A 19,659-nucleotide genomic window follows, 5' to 3' on the forward strand; every position below is an offset into this window, starting at 1 on the left:
ACTCTCAAACTGGATTATTTCTGCAGTGTGTTTTGGACCAAAGAGAACTTTATACACTTCTAAGAAAATACATGTCTAATAACCATATGTGGCATTAAAAAGGCTGTAGAGGTTTTAAATTGCTAGATGCTACAGGATAGTGTTACAGTAATATGCCTCAGTCACCACAGATATTAGCATTAATTGCAATTACATTTTCCTGTTTGTAGTATTTAATTTGACATAAACTTTTACCTGAATTATGACTTTGGTTGCTACCCGATAAATATGCATAATCAGTGTAGCCAACTTTTCCCTGTGGGTAGTGTAAGGCATGAAAAATAATATCTATTTTGTTGTAATTACTGAAGGAAGCTGGCTTGGTTCAGGACAAGGTATTAAATGATGGAGATCTTCAGCAGCCCATAGAAAGGGCTTTTGGCATAAAATAATTCACCTGTCACCTTCAGTTTTGCTTATTAATAGCAATAAACACAGGGTAAAGAGTAACTGATGCTTTTGTTTTTTGCTGATTTTCATCTTTAATATTTTAAAAGTAAACAATCTGCCATTTTTCAACTTTCTCTTTTCCTTTTTGGTCAGACTACAAACAATTTAAAACAGTCTAAATACCCTAAAGGTACCCCATCCCATCTGATCTTGTATGCTAAACAGGGTCAGCTCTAGTTACTTCTTGGGTGGGAGATCACCAAGGAATACCAGGTGCTCTAGGCTATATTGTAGAGGAACGAAATGGCAAAACCACCTTTGAGTATTCCTTGCCCAAGCAAACCTTATGACATTCACGGGGTTGCCATACGTTGACAGTTGACTTGAAGACACATACACACACAAACTAAAACAACTATAAAGCTATCGGAACAAAAGAAAATCTTCAAGTCGTTCAGGAAGATGTAACTTGTTGACTACATAAAGACACGATCGTCCCAAGCACTTTCGGATACACAGTCGGCAGAGTTGGACAAGTCTAGGAGGGCCTGCAGCAAAATAAAAAAATTAAGGGGGTGTAGGAATTCAGAATAAAGTATATATTAATGGAGAAAAAATACTGGTGGTTCACCCTGGGATAGTGAATCTAACTTGGGGCCCAAACAGACAGTCCAAAATAAAGCTGCTTCAGGTCAATTTGGAGGTATGCTGTTAAAATGATGCATGCATCCTAAGAGGCCGGAAGTCATGCCAAAGCCACGCTCCAGTCCTAAGGACTGGAGCACAGCTTTGGCACAGCATGTGGCCTCTTAAGATGTGTGTGTCATTTAAACAGCATACTTCCAAAGTGACCCAAAGCAGCTTTATTTTGGTCTGCCTGTTTGGGCCCTTGGTCAAGTGCAAGTCACATACATGACTTGACCTTCCAGATATTTTTGACCTACCTATTCCACCAGCCCTACCAGCATAGTCAAGTATGAGAAATTGTGGGAGGTGTGATCTAAAATCATCTGGAGATTGGCAGTTTACATCTCTCATTTAATTCAGTACAGAAGCTGTTAAACCACTGTAAGCATAGCACATTTTAGGTATGACATGAATCTGATTATTACAATCTAGGCTAGACATTGATGAGGATGAAAATTTGAGCTATAGATCCAGAGTAGAGAAAATATAGCCTTTAATACCCTTCAAATTTACTTTTAGGATCTCAACCTCCACAAAGTTTGGGGGGGGGTTGTTTGTTTGTTTGTTTGTTTGTTTGTTTGTTTGTTTTTTACAAAAATGCTCCCATACCTCTGACAGGATAAGTGGGAGGAATGTCACCATGCACTGCAGAAATAATGCAGTTTGACACCACTTGAAGTATGCATCTACGTTGTAGAAATAATGTGGTTTGATATCACTTTAAGTGCTGTAGCCCCATCCTATGGAATCCTTGGATTTATAGTTTTACAAGGTCTTTACCTTTCTCTGCCAAAGTGTGCTGGTATCTCACAAAACTACAAATCCCAGGAGTCTGTAGGATGGAGCCATAGCAGTTAAAGTAGTGTCAACCAGTGTTGGTGCACCCTTATACTCAGGAGATGCCTGTCTTTAACTAGAAAGTAAACCAGAACTTTTGGGGGCAGTAGGCATAACAAAGAGGTGTAGATAAACACCTTCAAGATCCTGCAGGGCAGGGGCCAAGTCCCCAGCCCCTGGCAGCTGTACACCCCTGACGTAGATGAACCCTACAATGTAAAGATTGCCATTTCCCATTTCGGAGGACTTTATACATCAATACATGCTTCCAGAGATTTAAAACACTACAAGAATAGTTTCCTCGACTTTCAGACATATACTTTCCCTACTTCCTAATCTGTGCAAGCCTGATCTGATTGGGTCAAACCATTTAATGGCTAGTCATGGATATTTATGCATCCAAACAAAACATAATAAATCAGTTAAACAATAAGGCTTAATCATTTGCAAGAAAGAAGATGAAGGGAAACTTTTGAACCTTACCTTCTCGAAGCAACAGTGCTCGTTCAACAGAACTATTTGGTGCAGCAAGATCAAGGGCACATTTATATTCAGAATTTCTGCACTTCAAGTTGGCCCCATAGTCTGTTAACAAGTTGATGATTTCCACACTAGATTTTCTAGCTGCTGCATGAAGTGGGGTATCCAGCCGCTTACCCAGGTCAACACTAGCTCCTGGGGGAGAATGCATTGAGATTAAAACAAACTGGTTAGCTCTACATGGATGCACAATGAAGCAAACTGAAAATTGAATTTCTATCTTCAGTTTGTCCCTTATTGGTGTTGTGAAATAACTATTTACAGGTGGCGTAGTGGTTTGGGTCTTAGGCAAGGACACTGGGAGACGAGTTTGAATCCTCCCTTATCTATGGAAACCCACTGGATGACCTTGGGTGAGTCACACTCTCTCATCCTTGGAGGCAAAGGCAAACCTCTTATATGACTAAGTCTTGCAAAGAAACTCCTCTGATAGGGTTGCTGTAAGTTAGAGTTAACTTGAAGGTACATAATAATAACAACAACAAAATCCAAAACATCTTAGTGTTAAAGCTTTAACTGAGAGAACAGGTGTCAAATGGTAGCAACATGAGAAGTGACATTCAGGGAAAGTTGTCCATTCCAAACCAAATATATACTGTATCAAATACTGTAAACTAAAGGTTTTGATTATAAGAGACTTGTTTTAAACATCTTATAATTGTGAGTATTGAAACTTTTAAGATTATCATATGGGGGATGGGACAATGATTGTCTCATCCTTCCTACATGATTGCAGGAAGGACTTTCATACAACATTGTGCTTATCAGGACACTGTCCCGTCTGAAAAGCACGAGTGACAGTGATCGCGTGAAAGCCTACCAAATTACGTTGCACTAATCCTGTCATTGTCCTGTCATTGAAGTGGCATTGCCCCAGCATTTTTGCATTAATGGGAGTTTGCATTAATGCGGTGCCACATCAATGACAGGATAATGACAGAATTAGCATATGAAAGGCTTTCGCACAATCCCCCCATCGATGGGATAAGGATGGGAGAGCGATCCCGACCTTGTTCCATCTGAGTGTGATAATCTTCATTGTCTCCAGATATGTAAAGGACTTCTGTGTTTTAAATGACTGAAAAATGTTAGATAGGCATGTATGTGTGCAAACAGGCATACAACACACATGCTTCACACAAAAAGAGGAAAAGGAGAACAGTAATTTCCTAATGAGAAAAATAAAACCAAAGAATGAGAACTGTCTTAGGGTGTACATAAGACACATACCTAGTTCCAAAAGTTTCTTGACACAATCTGTCCTCTGATGCACACAGGCCATGTAAAGTGGTGTTCCGTGCTGTGGATGTTCTTGGTCCATATCTACATTATTGTCTAAAAGGATCTCCATACACTCTCTGTGGCCTGTGTAAAGATAGATTGGAGATGAACTTGCTGAACTATAATGCTGCAGGAGACACTCTTTAGTCCTGTATCATCAGACTTTCCTGAGCACATATTTGCACAATGCCAAAAAGAGAGAAGACAGCCCAGTGCCATAGGTGCCTGGTGGCCTATAACCTATAGGTCAAGGGATTATGTAAAATAAAACACAGCTAGGTGTTGCAAACAAGGGTAACATGGCGTAAACTTTAGGAGAAGGCAAGGGGTTGCCTCTGTTATGTAAGAAATCCAAGATTCTGGTTTCTAACTATAATCATTTAAAATCGTGCTGTTACCTCTTTTGATAGATTCATGGATTGGTGAAGTGAAGTGATTCTCCAGCTGTGGCCTGGCACCATATTCAAGCAACATGTTGACACAAGCCGCACTGCCACTGCAGCAAGCATTAAATAGAGGTGTGATCCCATCTATGGTGGCTGCATTCACCTACAACACAGATCTAAGTCAGAACCGGGCAAAGAATGGATGCCGTTAGAGATCTAATCACATTGTATCAACGGAATCTCAAAAACTTGCTTCATTTTCCATACAAGATTATTAATACATTGCAGATCTTCCTCTGTTAAATTGATCAAAATCGCAGTTATAGGAGAATGGTCAGAGATGTGTGCTAGAAAAAGGCTAATCTATGGATTCTGGAGGTGCTAAGAACCACAAAAACATCCTTGGGAAATCATACTTTTCCAAACCCTGTAATAGAGAGAGAGGGTAAAGAGAAATCCATGAGATGCTCTCTTGGGGCTTCCAATGCTAGACATGATAAGATTATTGATCAATACATGGCACGTCCTTATTTTTTTAAAAAAAAAACCCATAGTAGGAGTAAGTAATCTTATGGAGACAAAATTTATTCCTGTGAATTTTTTTTTTTTAAAGTTACATTAACATTTCATCAGACAGAATGGAAAAGTGGTTCATGGAGAGATCAGTTCTACAATTATGATCCAGTGACTGTGGATTGTATGAATATATTAATAAACGCATGCTTCTTCCATCATGGAACAATAAATAGGGCTTCCACAACTCACACAGACCTCCATCTAGGACATCTTTCAGATGCACTTAGCTTTTGCAAGATGGCTGCATCACATGCCCCGCCCAGTACACACCCAGGTCCCAGGCTGTTATTTCTGTGTGATTATTTTCTTCTGCAATCAACCCTCTGTATCCATGGATTCCTGAAACCATCCATAGGTTGAAAATATTCAAAATAATTCCAAAATGCAAACCTTGATTTTGCAATTTTATATAAGGGACACCATTTTACTATGCCATTTTATATAAAGGGACTTTTGAGCATCCACAGATATTGATATCCATGGGTGTGAATGACAAGGGCAGACTTCTTCATCTCAATGGCTGGTCTTGGTCTTAATCAAGGAAGGGGAAATACAGCCCTCAAATGTTGCTGGACTGTAATTTCTCTTTGTTTTAATTAGATGCAGTAATTTGTTTTAATTAGATGCAATATGCCTTTAATACAATGGAATCACTAGGAGGGTGCAAGTTTGTGAATCACACTAGGTGACACCCCAAGGGGGTCTACACCCAGTGGGACTGGCACAGCAACTGGGCAAGCAAGAAAAGGCATTGCGTACTGTTCTTGTTTGCCCAGCAGCCACACAAGACCCCAAATGGCTATCCAGCACTGCACTACCACCACCACCCTACCAGCAGACCAAGCAGCCATGCTGAATCCCAAACCACCACCAGAGGCCACAGTACCACCCCCAAGCAGTAAGACATCACTGCACCCCCCCCCTACACTGCATGACACCAAGCACAGGGACACCAACGCTTTGGTCCTATGCAGGAAGAAAGGTGGGATATAAACTAAATAAATAAAAATAAACTTGTAGCTATAAAATACAAACATTTGGGAAATCAGCATTAGGTTAGGGGTAGTAATAACTGCAATCTTAAAAATATTGAGTGGATTATTTAGGGGTTTTTTGTTCCCCCAAAAAAGTGGCAAAAAGCTACAGTGTTTTTGTTTTGTCTTGTCTTGTCTTGTTTTTTTTTTGCCAGGAAGAGCCCTGCCAGACCACAAGAGGGGTCTATCTCATCAACAATTTGTATCTTGAGACAGCTTCTTGGATACCTGCAAGCAAGAGGGCACAAAATCAATTTTCTCTAGCAGTTGGTATTGAAAATTACACCGGCTTTAATTCCAGTTAGCTATCACAGCTAATAGACATTGATGGACTGTCTTTCGTGAATTCCTCTAGGCTCCTTTTGTAGCCATGTCTGCTAAGGGCCATTGCCTCTTGATGTGACAGTGATTCCATTTTTATTATATTCACAGGTTGGACTTTTTCAGATTGCTCTCTCCCAGGTAGGAAAAAAACACGTGTTTCTCTTCAGTTTTGCCACATGTTATAAATCTCTATCTGGCTCACCTCCTATTTGATTACCTTTATTTCTAAGCTACAATGACAGAAATGTTTTAGCCTTTATTTATAGGAAAGGTACTTCATCATGGGAAGTACATACTTCTTCTTCAATATTTTGAGCCTCATGATATCCTTTCAAGATGGGGGTGACTAGAACTGAAAACTGCAGTCAGAATTCTGTATCATTTACATTAAGTATGCTTAGCTGTGCAACCTCTCCTGGCCTGACCTGACACAAATGTCATTCACCCATGTACCATTTGCTGGCAGAATGGGCCTCTTTCTCCCCATACAGTTGATGCCCAGTAAAGTAGGTTGGAAGGAGTTACAATTGTGGCACTAGTGTCACAATCATGACTAAGTAGCTATCATGAATATGAAACTGTAATGGATGAGTAAATCTTGGTCACTTGTTTCATATTCATGATCACTATTTATTGTGATACTATTGCCATCATCATAACTCCCTGCCAAACCTACTTTACAGGGCATCAGCTGCATGTGGAAAAAGAGGTCCATTCTGCAAGCAATCAGACTACAAGCGAATGATGCTTCCGTTCTTCCATCATAGACATAGCTAAATAGCTGTTACCAAATTCCAGCCTATACTCTAGCGAAATGTGCTGCATCATAACAGATTATTACACTGGCAAAAAAGATGGGAGCATAGGAGTAACTCCCATCAATATCACATAATAACTTGATGATTATGACATGACATCGCAATTATCCCATGAATAAAGAGGAATTCTAGCACCGCTTCTTATTCATGGAAAATCCCTGCTATGCTCCTGTCTTTTTTGCCATCTCCATAGTTTTCATGCTTCCTGTTATCCATATAAATGTAAAGTTCAGATATTGAATACTTCACCTTTGATGATGACACTCCCATTAGTGTATAATGAATCCCCCTGCTCAGTCCCCTTTGAAAAAGAATACCTCATCATAATGAAAGGTGATGCATACTGTAGTACTCACATGAGCTCCATGTTCCAGTAACACTTTTGCACAAGCAACATGGCCACCCAGGCATGCCTCATGTAGGGCAGAAACACGGTCTATTGTAACAATGTTCACATTGAATCCCTAGAATTCAGAATAAAGTCATGTAAGTTTTCCAAATAACAACAAAAAGCATTATTCCAACTGCTCTATATTGTGATCATAGGGAGCCAGCTTAGTACAGTGGTTTCAGCAGTGCTGGGCTAGGACACTGGGAAACCAAGGTTCAAATCCCTGTGGGACCATACAAACCCACCGTGTGACCTTGGGCAAGTCACATTCTCTCAGCTTTAGAGGAAGACAAGGTCAAATCCGCTTTGAAGAAATTCTGCCAAGAATACCCCAGATAGGGTTGTCATAAGTCAGAAATGACTTTAAGGCATGCTACTACAACAATTATCATTTTTATAGTTCAGTAAAACTTCTCATTAAAACATAATTACAATGGTTACTTAATTTTTTTGATGATGATGATGATAAATTTAATCCAAGAGGTTTAACACATGGGCCAGCCACTGTCTCTCTGTTTTACCTGCCCCATAGAATTTCTATGAGGATAAAATCTGGGGACATGGTAATGAACAACATTTTGAGCTCTTTGGAGGAAGAACAGGGGAAGATGGAGCAAAGAAGAGAAATTTTAACACCTCAAATTACTCTACATTGAAATCTGCTCACTAGTGTGAACCTATTTATAGTTATGCTTGCTATGACAGAAGGTTTAAATGACTGGACATCTGGTGAATAGGTGAAACAATGTGGATATTTTGTGTTAGTTAGCGGGCTTAGCTTTTCCCAGGGGGGTGGTTGGTATGGTGGTGAACCTGTGTAAGGAGCGGCAAATACAAATTAGCAAAGCTGTCCATGAGTGCAGATATGTGTGCGGAGTGTGAGCAAAGATCGTGGAGAATTGAAAAATCATATGCAGGTTGTTTAGTATCAGACTGCATGATTTAGTTACTTGATTTGGAACTTTCTAGTAAATACAACTTTATCTTCAATTTTTACTTAATCTCAAGAATTTAAACAAGATGGAGAGTACATGAAGTGTTTGTGGGGTAGCAAGCACTGCTCAGTTTACCTTGTATTAGTACATTTCACATTTTATTCATTTGTGTAGTTTGTAATATGATGTTGGAATATTTGTAAAAAAAATATGCTTCATTAAGCATCAGAGGTCTTACCTGTGCTATCAAGGTTTTCAAAGACAGTAGGCGCCCTTGAAATGCAGCTTCATGAAGTGGAGATCTATCTGCCCATGAGCCTATGGAATAAGGTTGTTTAAAATAATTGTAACAAACAGAAATGTAGAGAAGCAAATATATTGTCAGATTTTCTTTATGAGATGACATTGTTTTGGCAATTCTGGAAGGCAAATAGCACCCTCAAGTCTTATCCTTCCTCTGAATAATATGTAGGTCCTTACCTCAACTTGGCAGTTTCTGATTATGGTGTGTGTGTGTGTGTGTGTGTGTGTGTGTGTGTGTGTGTGTGTGTGTAAGAGAGAAAGAGTGCAGATATACTGCCTTGACATATAAATGATCTTATATTTTATTGCAGTAGAGAGGAATTTGACACAAAACTATCATTTTCATGTGTTTTCCATCTAATTCCATTTTTGCACTCCATTCACAGTCTCATACGTCTTCCATTTACTCACCCACATCTTTCTCCTTTAACCTGGGAATAGTAACATACTACATTGCAAGATAGCTCTTTAAAATATAAATTGCTTTAAAAGGATGACTGAAGCACTGTATAAAAATACTTATACCTGTAATAAAGAACACTAACACTAGAACATTATAGTAATATAACACTACAGGAATATAAAGTTTAGTTCAAGGGAAGTAATAGTGCCACTCTGTTCTGCTTTGGTGGAATATTGTGTCTATTTTTCAGCACCACAATTCAAGATCAAGAAGGATATGAAAGGATGAGATGTGTCTAGAGGAGAGCAACCAAAATTGTATTTTTAATGGTATTTCTGGAAACCATGTCCTGAAGGGTGGCTTAGGAAGCTGGATAGGTTTAGCCTGGAGAAGAGAAGGTTAAGAGGTGACATGACAGTCATGTTTAAATATTTGAAAAGGTGTCATGCTGAAAATGGAGCAAGCTTGTTTTCTGCTGCTCCGGAGAATAGGGCATGGAGTAATGGATTGAAACTATTATTATTATTATTATTATTATTATTATTATTATTACTATTACTATTAACCTTTATTTATAAAGCGCTGTAAATTTACACAGCGCTGTACATACAATCTTTTTAATTGGACGGTTCCCTGCCCTCAGGCTTACAATCTAAAAAGACACAACACAGAAGGAGAAGGGAGTGGTGGTGGGGAAGGGACCTGTCTAGTAAGATAATACATATAAAATACATAGCAATACAGGAAATGATTCAATAAAACAGACAACAAAAGAACATCAAATAGCAAGTGACAATTATGCAATGCCTACAGGAAAAGAGATACCACCTCAACATTAGGAGGAACGTCCTGACAGTAAGAGCTGTTTGATAGTGGAACATACTCCCTCGGAGTGTGATGGAGTCTCCTCCTTTCGAGGTCTTTAAACAAAGGCAGGACAGCTATCTTTTTGGAAGTGTTTTGATTATGTCTTCCTGCATAGCAGGGGATTGGACTGGATGGCTCTTGAGTTCTCTTCCAGCTCAATGATTCTCTGATTCTAAGAACCCACCAAATACATAAATAATATTAAGAATATAAACTAATCTAGGTATGGCCAATCTTTGACTCCTAATGTCAAAGGAACTCCTTGTATCACTCCCTCTCTTTCCCTAATGATATCCATGCCTCAGGAAACACCTTCTAGCCTGTTTCTCCTCCTAGGTTTTGACAAGGGGGAACCTGACTTCCTCCTACTGTTTGTGCCTGAACTTTGAAGGCTAAAAGAAGGAAATTTAAAAATAACCAGAATGTATTGTGGTCAGAAGATAACTATAAGGCCTAAAGGAAAATAGTTCACTTAGGGCCTAAGCAGAAGAACACAATACCCTGCTTCTGAACCAGGTTAGTCTACAGGCCAGTGTGACAGTGGGCAAGTGTTTACGCTGCTACCGTGTCATGGACCTACTGCCACTGCCTTTTACCTGCTGCTGCTGCATCTTTTCTGAAGACACCCTGCACAACCCATAAGGTAGAAACAAGGCACCTGACTACACCCACATGGCCAGGTAACTCCTTCTGACATCAGAGACTGCTGCGAGGACATTCAGAAAAGATGTGATAGCAGATGTAGGTATGGGGCATGCAGGGCCATCTACTCTGCCAGCTGAGTTTCTAGAAACTCAGTGTCAAACAGCCAGTAATTTTGGAGCCAATTAAGGCCCCTTTGGGCTGGGATTGGTCCTGGATAACTGATCCCAGTCCAGGGCTAATTGCCTTTATCGTCCACATGGGACAACACTAGGCCAAGGATAATATAGGCCATTTGGCCCATGAAAACAGGCCCTTAAACATAGAAAATGTTGTAGGCTTCTAGTGATTTGAAGTTAAGTTAAACAAGTACAAACCTTCTGAGCCATATTCCCAAACATCTTGACTTGTTCTATTGGTATAACAGCTAGAAGACATGAACAAGATGCTAAGAATAATTGTAATGTACATAGTTTGGAAACAATGTTTGCTCCGTATCTTGTATATATGTCATTGACTGTTGTTGTCCAATTGCTGCCACTTCTTGGGTTTTTTTAAGCATTATATACAATGTTGTTTTCATTCTTTGTTTGGTGTGGAACCCTGGGCTTTCAAGACAGAATCTACCCAGCATTGGGACAGTGCAGACCGAAACGGCCGGCTGGAGTCACCCGTTTTAACTTCGGAAGGACACTGCAGCTGCCATACTGCAGCAACATGCAGAAGCAGTGTGGCGTCGACGTCATCATGGTGGCTCCCATGTGGACAGGATGCCACCATAATGACGCCACCCATATGGACTAGGGTTCCGGAGCATGCGGTTGCCATGCACTCTGGAACCCTAGTATCTGCGTCAGCATGCCACTTTTGGCAGATGTGTTTCAGACCACAGTGTCATTAAATAAACTGTTGACATCAGTCTACTATCAGATTCCATTCAGTTAAATAAAATTCACTTTTAATTATTTAGCTCTACTAGCCAAAACCAAAAAAACAAACCAGAATCTTACTGTAACAACAAAGAAGGAGCTCCATGGGAACAAGAGGGAGAAATGTGTTTATTAATTTTAATGAATGAGAATTAAGCCCACCAGGAATTTGAAATTATGTACAGTTTAATTAGGTAATCATAATGCTTGATGTTTAGTTTGATAATGACTGTCAATGGACTGGATATGTAGTTACTAAATAAAGGTTTTCTGCATTTTAACTACTGAAACCCAAGTTTCTGAACATGGTATCCTGCTGAATTTGTCAGGGGACTTCCATAGAAATCTGCTCTGGCTTTTATTCCAGGTTTGACAGAAGCTATACAAGGGATTGAAGCTATATGGGAGATAGAGTGTGTTCACTTAGATAGTTCATTTGAAGGCTGGAATAAAAATCAAAGCGGATTTGCCATAAATCTTACATGGAAGCCAACTACTGCCCCAGAGGAGGGACTGAAAATTTTTATGGTTTCAACAGAGTAATTTAAATGATAGGATTTCAAACCTTCCATAATATCACAAGAAAAGCATGCGTAGCTTAAAGAATTTTCACACTTAATAAATTTATTTGGCATTTTGATGGCATAAAGTAGACACAGAATATTGCACACATTGTAAAATGTAAAGGATAACAGTGAGTACAACTGAGAAAATCTCAATTGGTAAAATGCATACATGAAGTAAAATGTGTAAGTAAGATGTGTATATTAGTTTAAATTCATAAATAAATGCTTATATTAGGACAATACATTAAAATATGCTTCTGCTGAAACATGAAGGCTGATATCCTTTGAATGCAGTAAGAATCAACCCTACTGTGGTTTACTTCTGAGTAAACATGCCTAGGATTGCCCTGTAAATGGATGCCTTCTTTTTGTGGTAACACTGGTCAGTCGGAGCCAAATCTAGGTCACATTAAGCAAAAATCCACGTTCGGTTTAGCCATTAATTGATGCAGCTTCAGCTTGAAGTAACTGGATTCTGAATCTCTCTGTTCAAATATCTTTATGTTCTTAAGCCAGTAAACTCAAAAAAGCAAATATTACCTTACTTGTGACACTGTAAATAAGTAGTGTGCTAAACTACACATTAGTGCAACATGTGATAGTTTAAATATAACAGTGAAAACAAGAACATTCCCAACCTATAAATAACTATGCATGCCGTATTGCTGTAAGTACAACCTTCATACATATGGCCACCTAATTTCTTTTCATAAAACATTTCTATGAAAACATACCTCCCTGAAACATATGACAAATGTAATTCCCATAAACTGCATCTCTTACTTCTTCAGGTACTGAAGGCATTCCAGGAGGGGGGAAAGCTTTTTAAAAGGTCCTGAAGGTAAGTCTAGCACGTCTAGCTCTTCTTTTAAATGGTGTTGCTTTAAAGCTTAACAGTAATCGTGAACCTGTAATCTAATTGGGGCAGAAGTAAAGTAATCAGGAGGACTCTGTCTTGAAAGATGATACTGTATAGACAGAGATGTAAGAAGGAACATAGCAGACAAAAAGATGGCAGAGAGCTGACATCTTTGTATGTGTGCATGCTTAATGTGAAGATTTAAAAATTATATGAATGAAAAACTTGTGTGTATGTGTGTGTGTTTATTTATTTATTTGTGTAAAAATAAAAAGGCCTTCAGTGAGACAAACTGGTGTGTTATAAAATATATACTGTATAAAAACATTCAGTGACTGGTAGGACTGCAGTCTATCCTATGTACAGAATGATTTAGCATCACTAGAAAATCTAGATAGAGTTGTTGCCTGAGTTGATTATGTGATTTGTGAGTTCAACCATAAGTCTAACTGGCACCACTTACAGTCTTACAGTCTTTAAAATTTGTTTCACATATGCAAGGTGAAGCAAACATAGCCATTTTCTGGGGAAAGACAAAGTTGGCTGAGTCCTGAATGTAGAAGAAAATGTTCAGGATCTAAATAGGCCCAAATTAATTTATAAATATACATTCTACAGGTGGAAAATGACCTCCCTCCAAAATTCAGAGTTTGTTTGGGAGTTACCCAAAGTAGCTTATGATTTGGTTCCAAGACCTTAGTACAGTTTTCCATTCAGTCCCATTAGTCAACACATCCAGTTGGACTATCTGCACTCAGATGTGAATTTTTCAAATAGCATAACAGACAGAGAAAAACATTTTATTTCAGTAATGAAGAGAATATAATACTCTCTCAACTGCATGTGGACCAAATCCTTAATCCCCCCAAAACCTCCTTTAAAAGTCTTCAGCCCCCATTTAAAAAAAAACAGAAAAATTGTCTGAAATCCACCACAAGAACATACATTATTTCTACCGTACGATCAGCTCAGTCTTTCAGATGGCCAAAAACAGCCTCTACACACACACACACAGAGTCAGTCTTTCAGTCAACCACTGATGGATTGAAAGTATTAAAAAAATATAAATTCCAAAAGGCAAACTTTGATTTTGCTATTTTATATAAGAGACACCATTTTACTACGTCACTGTATTGAACTGAACTTGAGCATCCATAGATTTTAGTATCCACAGGTGATCATGGAATCAACCCTTGCAGCTACCAAGGGCATTTTTATATATAAAAATGAAATGAAATAAGCAAAATTGAAAGTCATTTCTAGTTTTACATCAGCATTATTTTCAGCATCAGTGAAATCCACTGTGGAACAGCGAGCAAACATTGAAGTTTATCGCACCGGAGTTAAAACGTTCCCCGGTGCGTTCTAACGTGCACGCACGGGGCCGCACACAGAACGTGATGGGAATGCGATGGGGCCCAGAACCTCATTTTACCGCACAGCAGAACACCGCCTTTGCCAGTGGGCGTTCCCATCGCGTTCCCATTGAGTTCCAGAGGGCACCATTTCTGGGAATACTTTGAAACAGTTCCCAGAAATGGCGTGCTCTGGAACTCAATGGGAACACAATGGGAACGCCTGCCAGCAAAGGCGGCATTCCACTGTGTGGTAAAATGGGGTTCTGGGACCCATCGCATTCCCATCACGTTCCATGCGCAGCCCTGTGCGTGCACGTTAGAACGCACCGGGTAACGTTTTAACCCCGGTGCGATAAACTTCATTGTCTCCTGCCCCAGCACAGTTGCACTCCTTGCTTAAAATTGTGGTATACAGTCATAACCTGATTTCCTCTGACACAGATTTATTGACTTCATTGGACACATCATTTATACTTACGATGATGTTGTAGAAAAGTGAGTCCTCATTAAGAAAGCTACTTTGAGTCTCATATTTATATTTTACTATGTGATCCACTGTTTATATTTGTAAGGCTAAAACAAACTCTTAGGGAAGAAGCAAGCAATAAAAAAAAATTCTGATTAAGCAAATTTATATTAAAATGAAATGTCATTTATGTGTTACCTTAATATGTTTATAGTCATAGGCAGCTATAAACTACTGGACCCAACTAGACTAGACTCAATGAATGAAGTGCTGAATAATAAGTTAACACTGAAAGCAAATCCCATTAATTCAAATAGCTCTGATTGAGGGTGTATTTACGGCCTGGTACATACCGGCTCTTTAAGACACCCTCATCATATGCTAGGGTTGCCTCGGGGTGGGGCTTCCACATGCCCCTCAACCATAGCATGTGACGAGGGCGTCAAAATGGTGGCACCCTCTACACACAGGCGCCGCCATTGTTACGCAAGCGCCGCGCAGCATCTACATGATGCTGCGTAGCACTTGCTTAATGAGTGCGCCAGTGGTGCACTGTGGCACACTTATTACGCCACCACCACGCCACCATTTTTGTGGGTTCTTTTTCCACCTGTGGGAAGCTTCGCCATTTGGTGGCCGAGACTTCCCTCCGGCGGAAAACCAGGTGCCGGCAGGCTGCCCTTTTTGGGCGGTCTGTATCCCGCCTATATTGCAGAATTAAAGCAGTTTGACACCACTTTAACTGCCATGACTCTGTTATACAAAATCCTGAGTTTTGCAGTTTGGTAAGCCAGTGTGATGTAGTGGCTTCAGTCTTGGACTATGACTCTGGAGACCAGGGTTCAAATTCTGGCTCAGCCATGAAAACCCACTGGGTGACTCTGGGAAAGTCACATTCTCTCACCCTTAGAAGATGGCAATGGCAAACTCTCTCTGAACAAAACTGCATGATAGGGTTGCCTCAGGGCAGGTCTGAACAACCTGGTAGCAGGCAAGGGACAAAATTTAATAAGGCTAAACTTCTTTGGGCTGCAGCTAGACTTTTAGTGTAGTGGTTCAAAATTCAATTTTGGCGATTTAAGTACAGTGGCATAATTTTCCTGTTATAATAAAAAGCCATAGAAAGATGGAGTCACTTTGGTTTAAAGAAAAGCTTTTAAAATGAGGCTTGGAAACTAGAGGAAACTAGAGAATAAAGTAATAATAAATGCATCGTGATCTGTAAGGAGCTGGCACCAGCAGAAGTAGACATAACACACAACTTAGATAAAAATGCAACTGTTGAAGGTTAAAGGGAAGGTTACTGAAAGCTACTAAATTCCTGAGGGAGGAGTAAGGAGTGTTGATGCAGTTATTAATATATGCATAATTCTCTGCCTTGATTGTAAGAATTCTGTATGCTTAAATTGTAATTAGCCAATGAGATGTGATGGAGAGTTTCTTTGTGTAATTGACTATAAAATTAGGCCATCTTGTCTTGTTCTGGGCCTCAATTTTGGAACTTTGAAATCCATTGAGGACATTATTCTTTGCTGGTTTTAAGAATAAAACTGGAATTTTCAACTTTCTGGGTCATTTGCAAATTCCTGGTTTTGTCCGTGGACCTGTGGCTTTGTGATAGAAGGCCCCAGGTTCCTAAGGTTCCCATGGTTTTTATTATTAAATTGAGAGTTATCTATAACATTAGAAGTTCACTTTCCAAGTTTTCACTTGAGGGGTGAGCGTTCGCCTGGCCTCTATCACCACTGCCCAGCTCTTTTCCTTTACAGAGGCTCCTTTGTAAAGTGCTATATAAAGCCTATATAATAATAATAATAATAATAATAATAATAATAATAATAATTTTCCGGGAGAAAGCTGGGCAGCAAAGGAGCCTGGGGGGGGGGGGGGGAGGGGGCAAGCATTGGGTTCTAAAGTATAGATGCAAACTGAAAGAAAGAAGCTGGTAGCATGAGCTTTTTTGAGCCTGCTTCCTCAGATGCATGAACTTTCAGTTAGTCTCAAAGGTGCTACAAGATGGGTAGAGGTGCCTTCGGCAGCCGCAGCCCTCAGAATCCCACGTAGCTGTTACCTGGTGGGACTCCAAAGACACTGCCATCCCCCAACCCAGGCCTTTAGAGTGAAAGAGAGGGAAAATTAACAAAGGGGGGTTTCCCCACTCCAACTTTATGCTATGTTCTTGTGGGATAAGCCGGCATGGCAAAGTGATTTAAGCATTGGGCTATATCTGGAAACCAGGGATCGATTTCCTGCTCCACCATGAAACCCGCTAGGTCACCTTGGGCAAATCACACGCTCTCAGCCTCAGCGGATGGCTCCTCTGAACAAATCTGGCAAAGAAAAATGCGTGATAGGTTTGCCTGAGGGTCACCGTAAATCAGAAACTACTTGAAGGCACACAACAATGACAACAACAATGCTTCAAGAAAGAGCCAATGTGGTGCAGTGTTTTGAGCATAGGACTATGACCCTGAAGATCAAGGTTTGAATCCCTGCTTGGCCACGGAAACCCACTGAGTGATCTTAGGCGAGTCACATTCTCTTGGCTTCAGTAGGAGGCACTGGCAAAAACCACTTCTGAACAAATCTTGCCAAGAAACCCCTGTGATAGATTCACCTCAGTGTTGTCAAACGTCAGAAACTACTTGGAGGCATACAACGACAACAAGAAAGCCCCAATAGGAAAGCCAGAGTGTTGTAAAAGTTTAAAAATTGGAGACCAAGGTTTGAATCCCCTCTCAGCCCACTCGGTGACCTTTGATAACTCACACTCTCTCAGCCTCAGAAGAAAGAAAAAGCCATCTCTGAACAATTCTTGCCAAGAAAAATGTGATTAGGTAAATTGGCTTGAAGGCACACACCAATGCCCCATTAACCTTAATGGGCTGCACCACCACACCCCACATTAGAAGAGGCTGCTAGGGGGGCTGTGCCTTCTGAGTCCTGTGGGGCAGAAGCCAGAAAACAACTGGGAGGCACGCAACAGAGCTCTCTGACAGATGAGGCTACAAATCCCAGGATTCTGTAGGATAGAGTCATGGCAGTTGAAGCACTGTCAAACTGCTTTAATTCTGCAATGTGGATGCACCCTTAGTTGGAATTAGTAATTGGATTTAGGGCTTTAAATAGATGACTCATAAAAGGTTGGGGTGGAAAGTCCACTAGAAGGCCATCATATCCACCCCTCTGGCGCCAGGCCCAAGTCCACCCACTTGTAGGAAAATTGTAAACAGACTGTCTGACCCAGAGAGCAGGGACAATCAGAAGAAATTGCACCAAGCCAAGCTACAATTGACAATTGGTTAAGCAGGCACTGAACTTTTCTCAAGTGTCTTCTTTCATACTCTAAATCTTTTGCATCGCTGCACTCTGGTTATGTAATACAAGACTGTGTTAAACAAATAAGGATATTTTGTTTAAGTTGCATTGCTAGAGAATTGTTATTAAAAACAAGCATTCATAACAGTATTTCCAACCCAAATATAATAAAGTCCTTATTAAAGTGCATACAGTATTTCCCCCTTTTTATAAATTTACTTAAACTTTATCTCAGTTTTAGTTGCAAAAGCATGTGCATGTAAATAGGATTTTCAGCCTCAAATATGATAACAGAATCATTAGACAACATTTCTGTATGCAAAGCATACTGTATCTGAGTTACTAAATATAATCTATGTGTGTGTAAGCATTTTACCTGGGGCTATTCCATAGATTTCTTCAGCTATCCTGGCAGCCTCTTTCCTGTTCCCTTTCACAATATAGAAATGGGTTAGTAATGCCAAAGAGATTTTGATTAAGAGTTTGAAACAAAACAAAGCAAAAATGGCAAAATAAATGTTATTGAAAGCATAGAGTATCGTACTGCCCTCCATTTTGGTTTGCCCTTTGTGTAAGTTCACACATCTGCTAAGTTACAGTTCACTATTATTGGTATCATATGACATCTATTTTGAACCTTCAAGCAGTTTATGTTCCTCAGTTGCCAAAAATACACCCTGTTTTTTTTTTAAATCACAGGCAAGCTATTGATATCAAATAACAATGCTTAGGATTAAAAACACTGAATGTTTTTCTGTGCCTGAATTAAATAACCCAGCCTGTGCAAAAGTAACATAAAAGATGGCAGGGAACACATAAGGGAAATCTACCAGAAAATCATAAAAAACAAATTAACTGCAAGTTTTTTAAAAATGGCACAAGAAGTTTAGGTACTCAGTTTAGGTATGTGATATATCTCAACTTGGCTGAAATCTCCGTATCTTTTTAATAGCCACATTGACTTTTGCAACCCAAACTATACAGGTCAAGTCTCCCTTATCCAAAATGCTTGAGACCAGAAGTGTTGTGGATTTTGGACTTTTTTTAAAAAAATTTAGAATACCTGTAATAGCATAGACACACATAATGAGATATCTTGGAGATGGGACCCTGAGTCTAAACCCAACATTTGTTTATGTTTCATATACACCTTATACACATAGCCTGAAGGTAATTTTATATATTATTTTTGATAATTCTGTGCGTGAAACAAAGTTTGTGCACACTGATCCATTAGAAAGCAAAGGTATCACTATCTAAGCCACCCATGAAAAACGTTTTTGTCTTTGGAGTATTTTGGATTTTAGAATTCGAAATCAGTATTTTGATCTTAAATCTTTAGAAATACAATTCATTGGCCATGGGGTATAGCATCATCTATGTAAAAGCTTAATCATATGCTCCTTAATATATGCTGAGACAGAATGCAGGAAACTCATTCCATATTTGTTTTGACATTTGCTAACTTTACATTCATCTCTCAAACTATTTTAGTACCTCTATGACAACTGTGAGTGGAATTGATCAGCAAGTCATAAATTTTAGATGTTACTCCTTTAACACTATTTATTTAATAGTAAGATCCTCAAAGGAGTTTATTGCTTTTGTACCACATACCCCAACAGATGTATTAGAGATGAAATGGGTCACCCAGAAAGTCAGAAGCCACTGAACTGAAACCACTGAACTGATATACCTTCTAATTTGTTG

At 39.5% G+C, this 19,659-nt stretch overlaps 1 protein-coding gene across 2 annotated transcripts; it reads right to left on the reverse strand.

The window, feature by feature from the left end:
• Positions 1–552: 552 nt before the first annotated feature.
• ASB11 (ankyrin repeat and SOCS box containing 11) lies at positions 553–18,503 on the reverse strand. Of its 2 annotated transcripts, none has more exons than XM_089511652.1 (7): positions 18,326–18,503; positions 8,477–8,556; positions 7,269–7,376; positions 4,173–4,323; positions 3,724–3,858; positions 2,437–2,628; positions 553–977 (listed from the first exon to the last, which is right to left on the reverse strand). In XM_089511652.1, the coding sequence occupies exons 1-7, from the start codon at positions 18,501–18,503 to the stop codon at positions 853–855; spliced, it is 969 nt and encodes a 322-aa protein (XP_089367778.1). In that variant the 3' UTR covers positions 553–852. The 2 variants fall into 2 exon arrangements, with proteins under 2 accessions (XP_089367778.1, XP_089367779.1); XM_089511653.1 differs by lacking the exon at positions 18,326–18,503 and adding an exon at positions 12,683–12,732.
• Positions 18,504–19,659: the final 1,156 nt, after the last annotated feature.

This window comes from Sceloporus occidentalis, unplaced genomic scaffold (genome assembly GCF_023333645.1).
Source record: "Sceloporus occidentalis isolate IW3139 unplaced genomic scaffold, rSceOcc1.0.p SCAF_2, whole genome shotgun sequence".
Classification (NCBI taxonomy): domain Eukaryota; kingdom Metazoa; phylum Chordata; class Lepidosauria; order Squamata; family Phrynosomatidae; genus Sceloporus; species Sceloporus occidentalis.

Bases quoted from the DNA above. Each gene is read 5' to 3' on its own strand.
- ASB11 (XM_089511652.1), bottom strand. From the start codon at position 18,503: ATGGAGGGCAGTACGATACTCTATGCTTTCAATAACATTTATTTTGCC. The intron at 2,629-3,723 runs GTATGTGTCTTA...ATTCTCCCCCAG, and splicing joins CAAGAAACTTTTGGAACTAG to GAGCTAGTGTTGACCTGGGT. The intron at 978-2,436 runs GTAAGGTTCAAA...ATTTTGCTGCAG, and splicing joins AGCACTGTTGCTTCGAGAAG to GCCCTCCTAGACTTGTCCAA.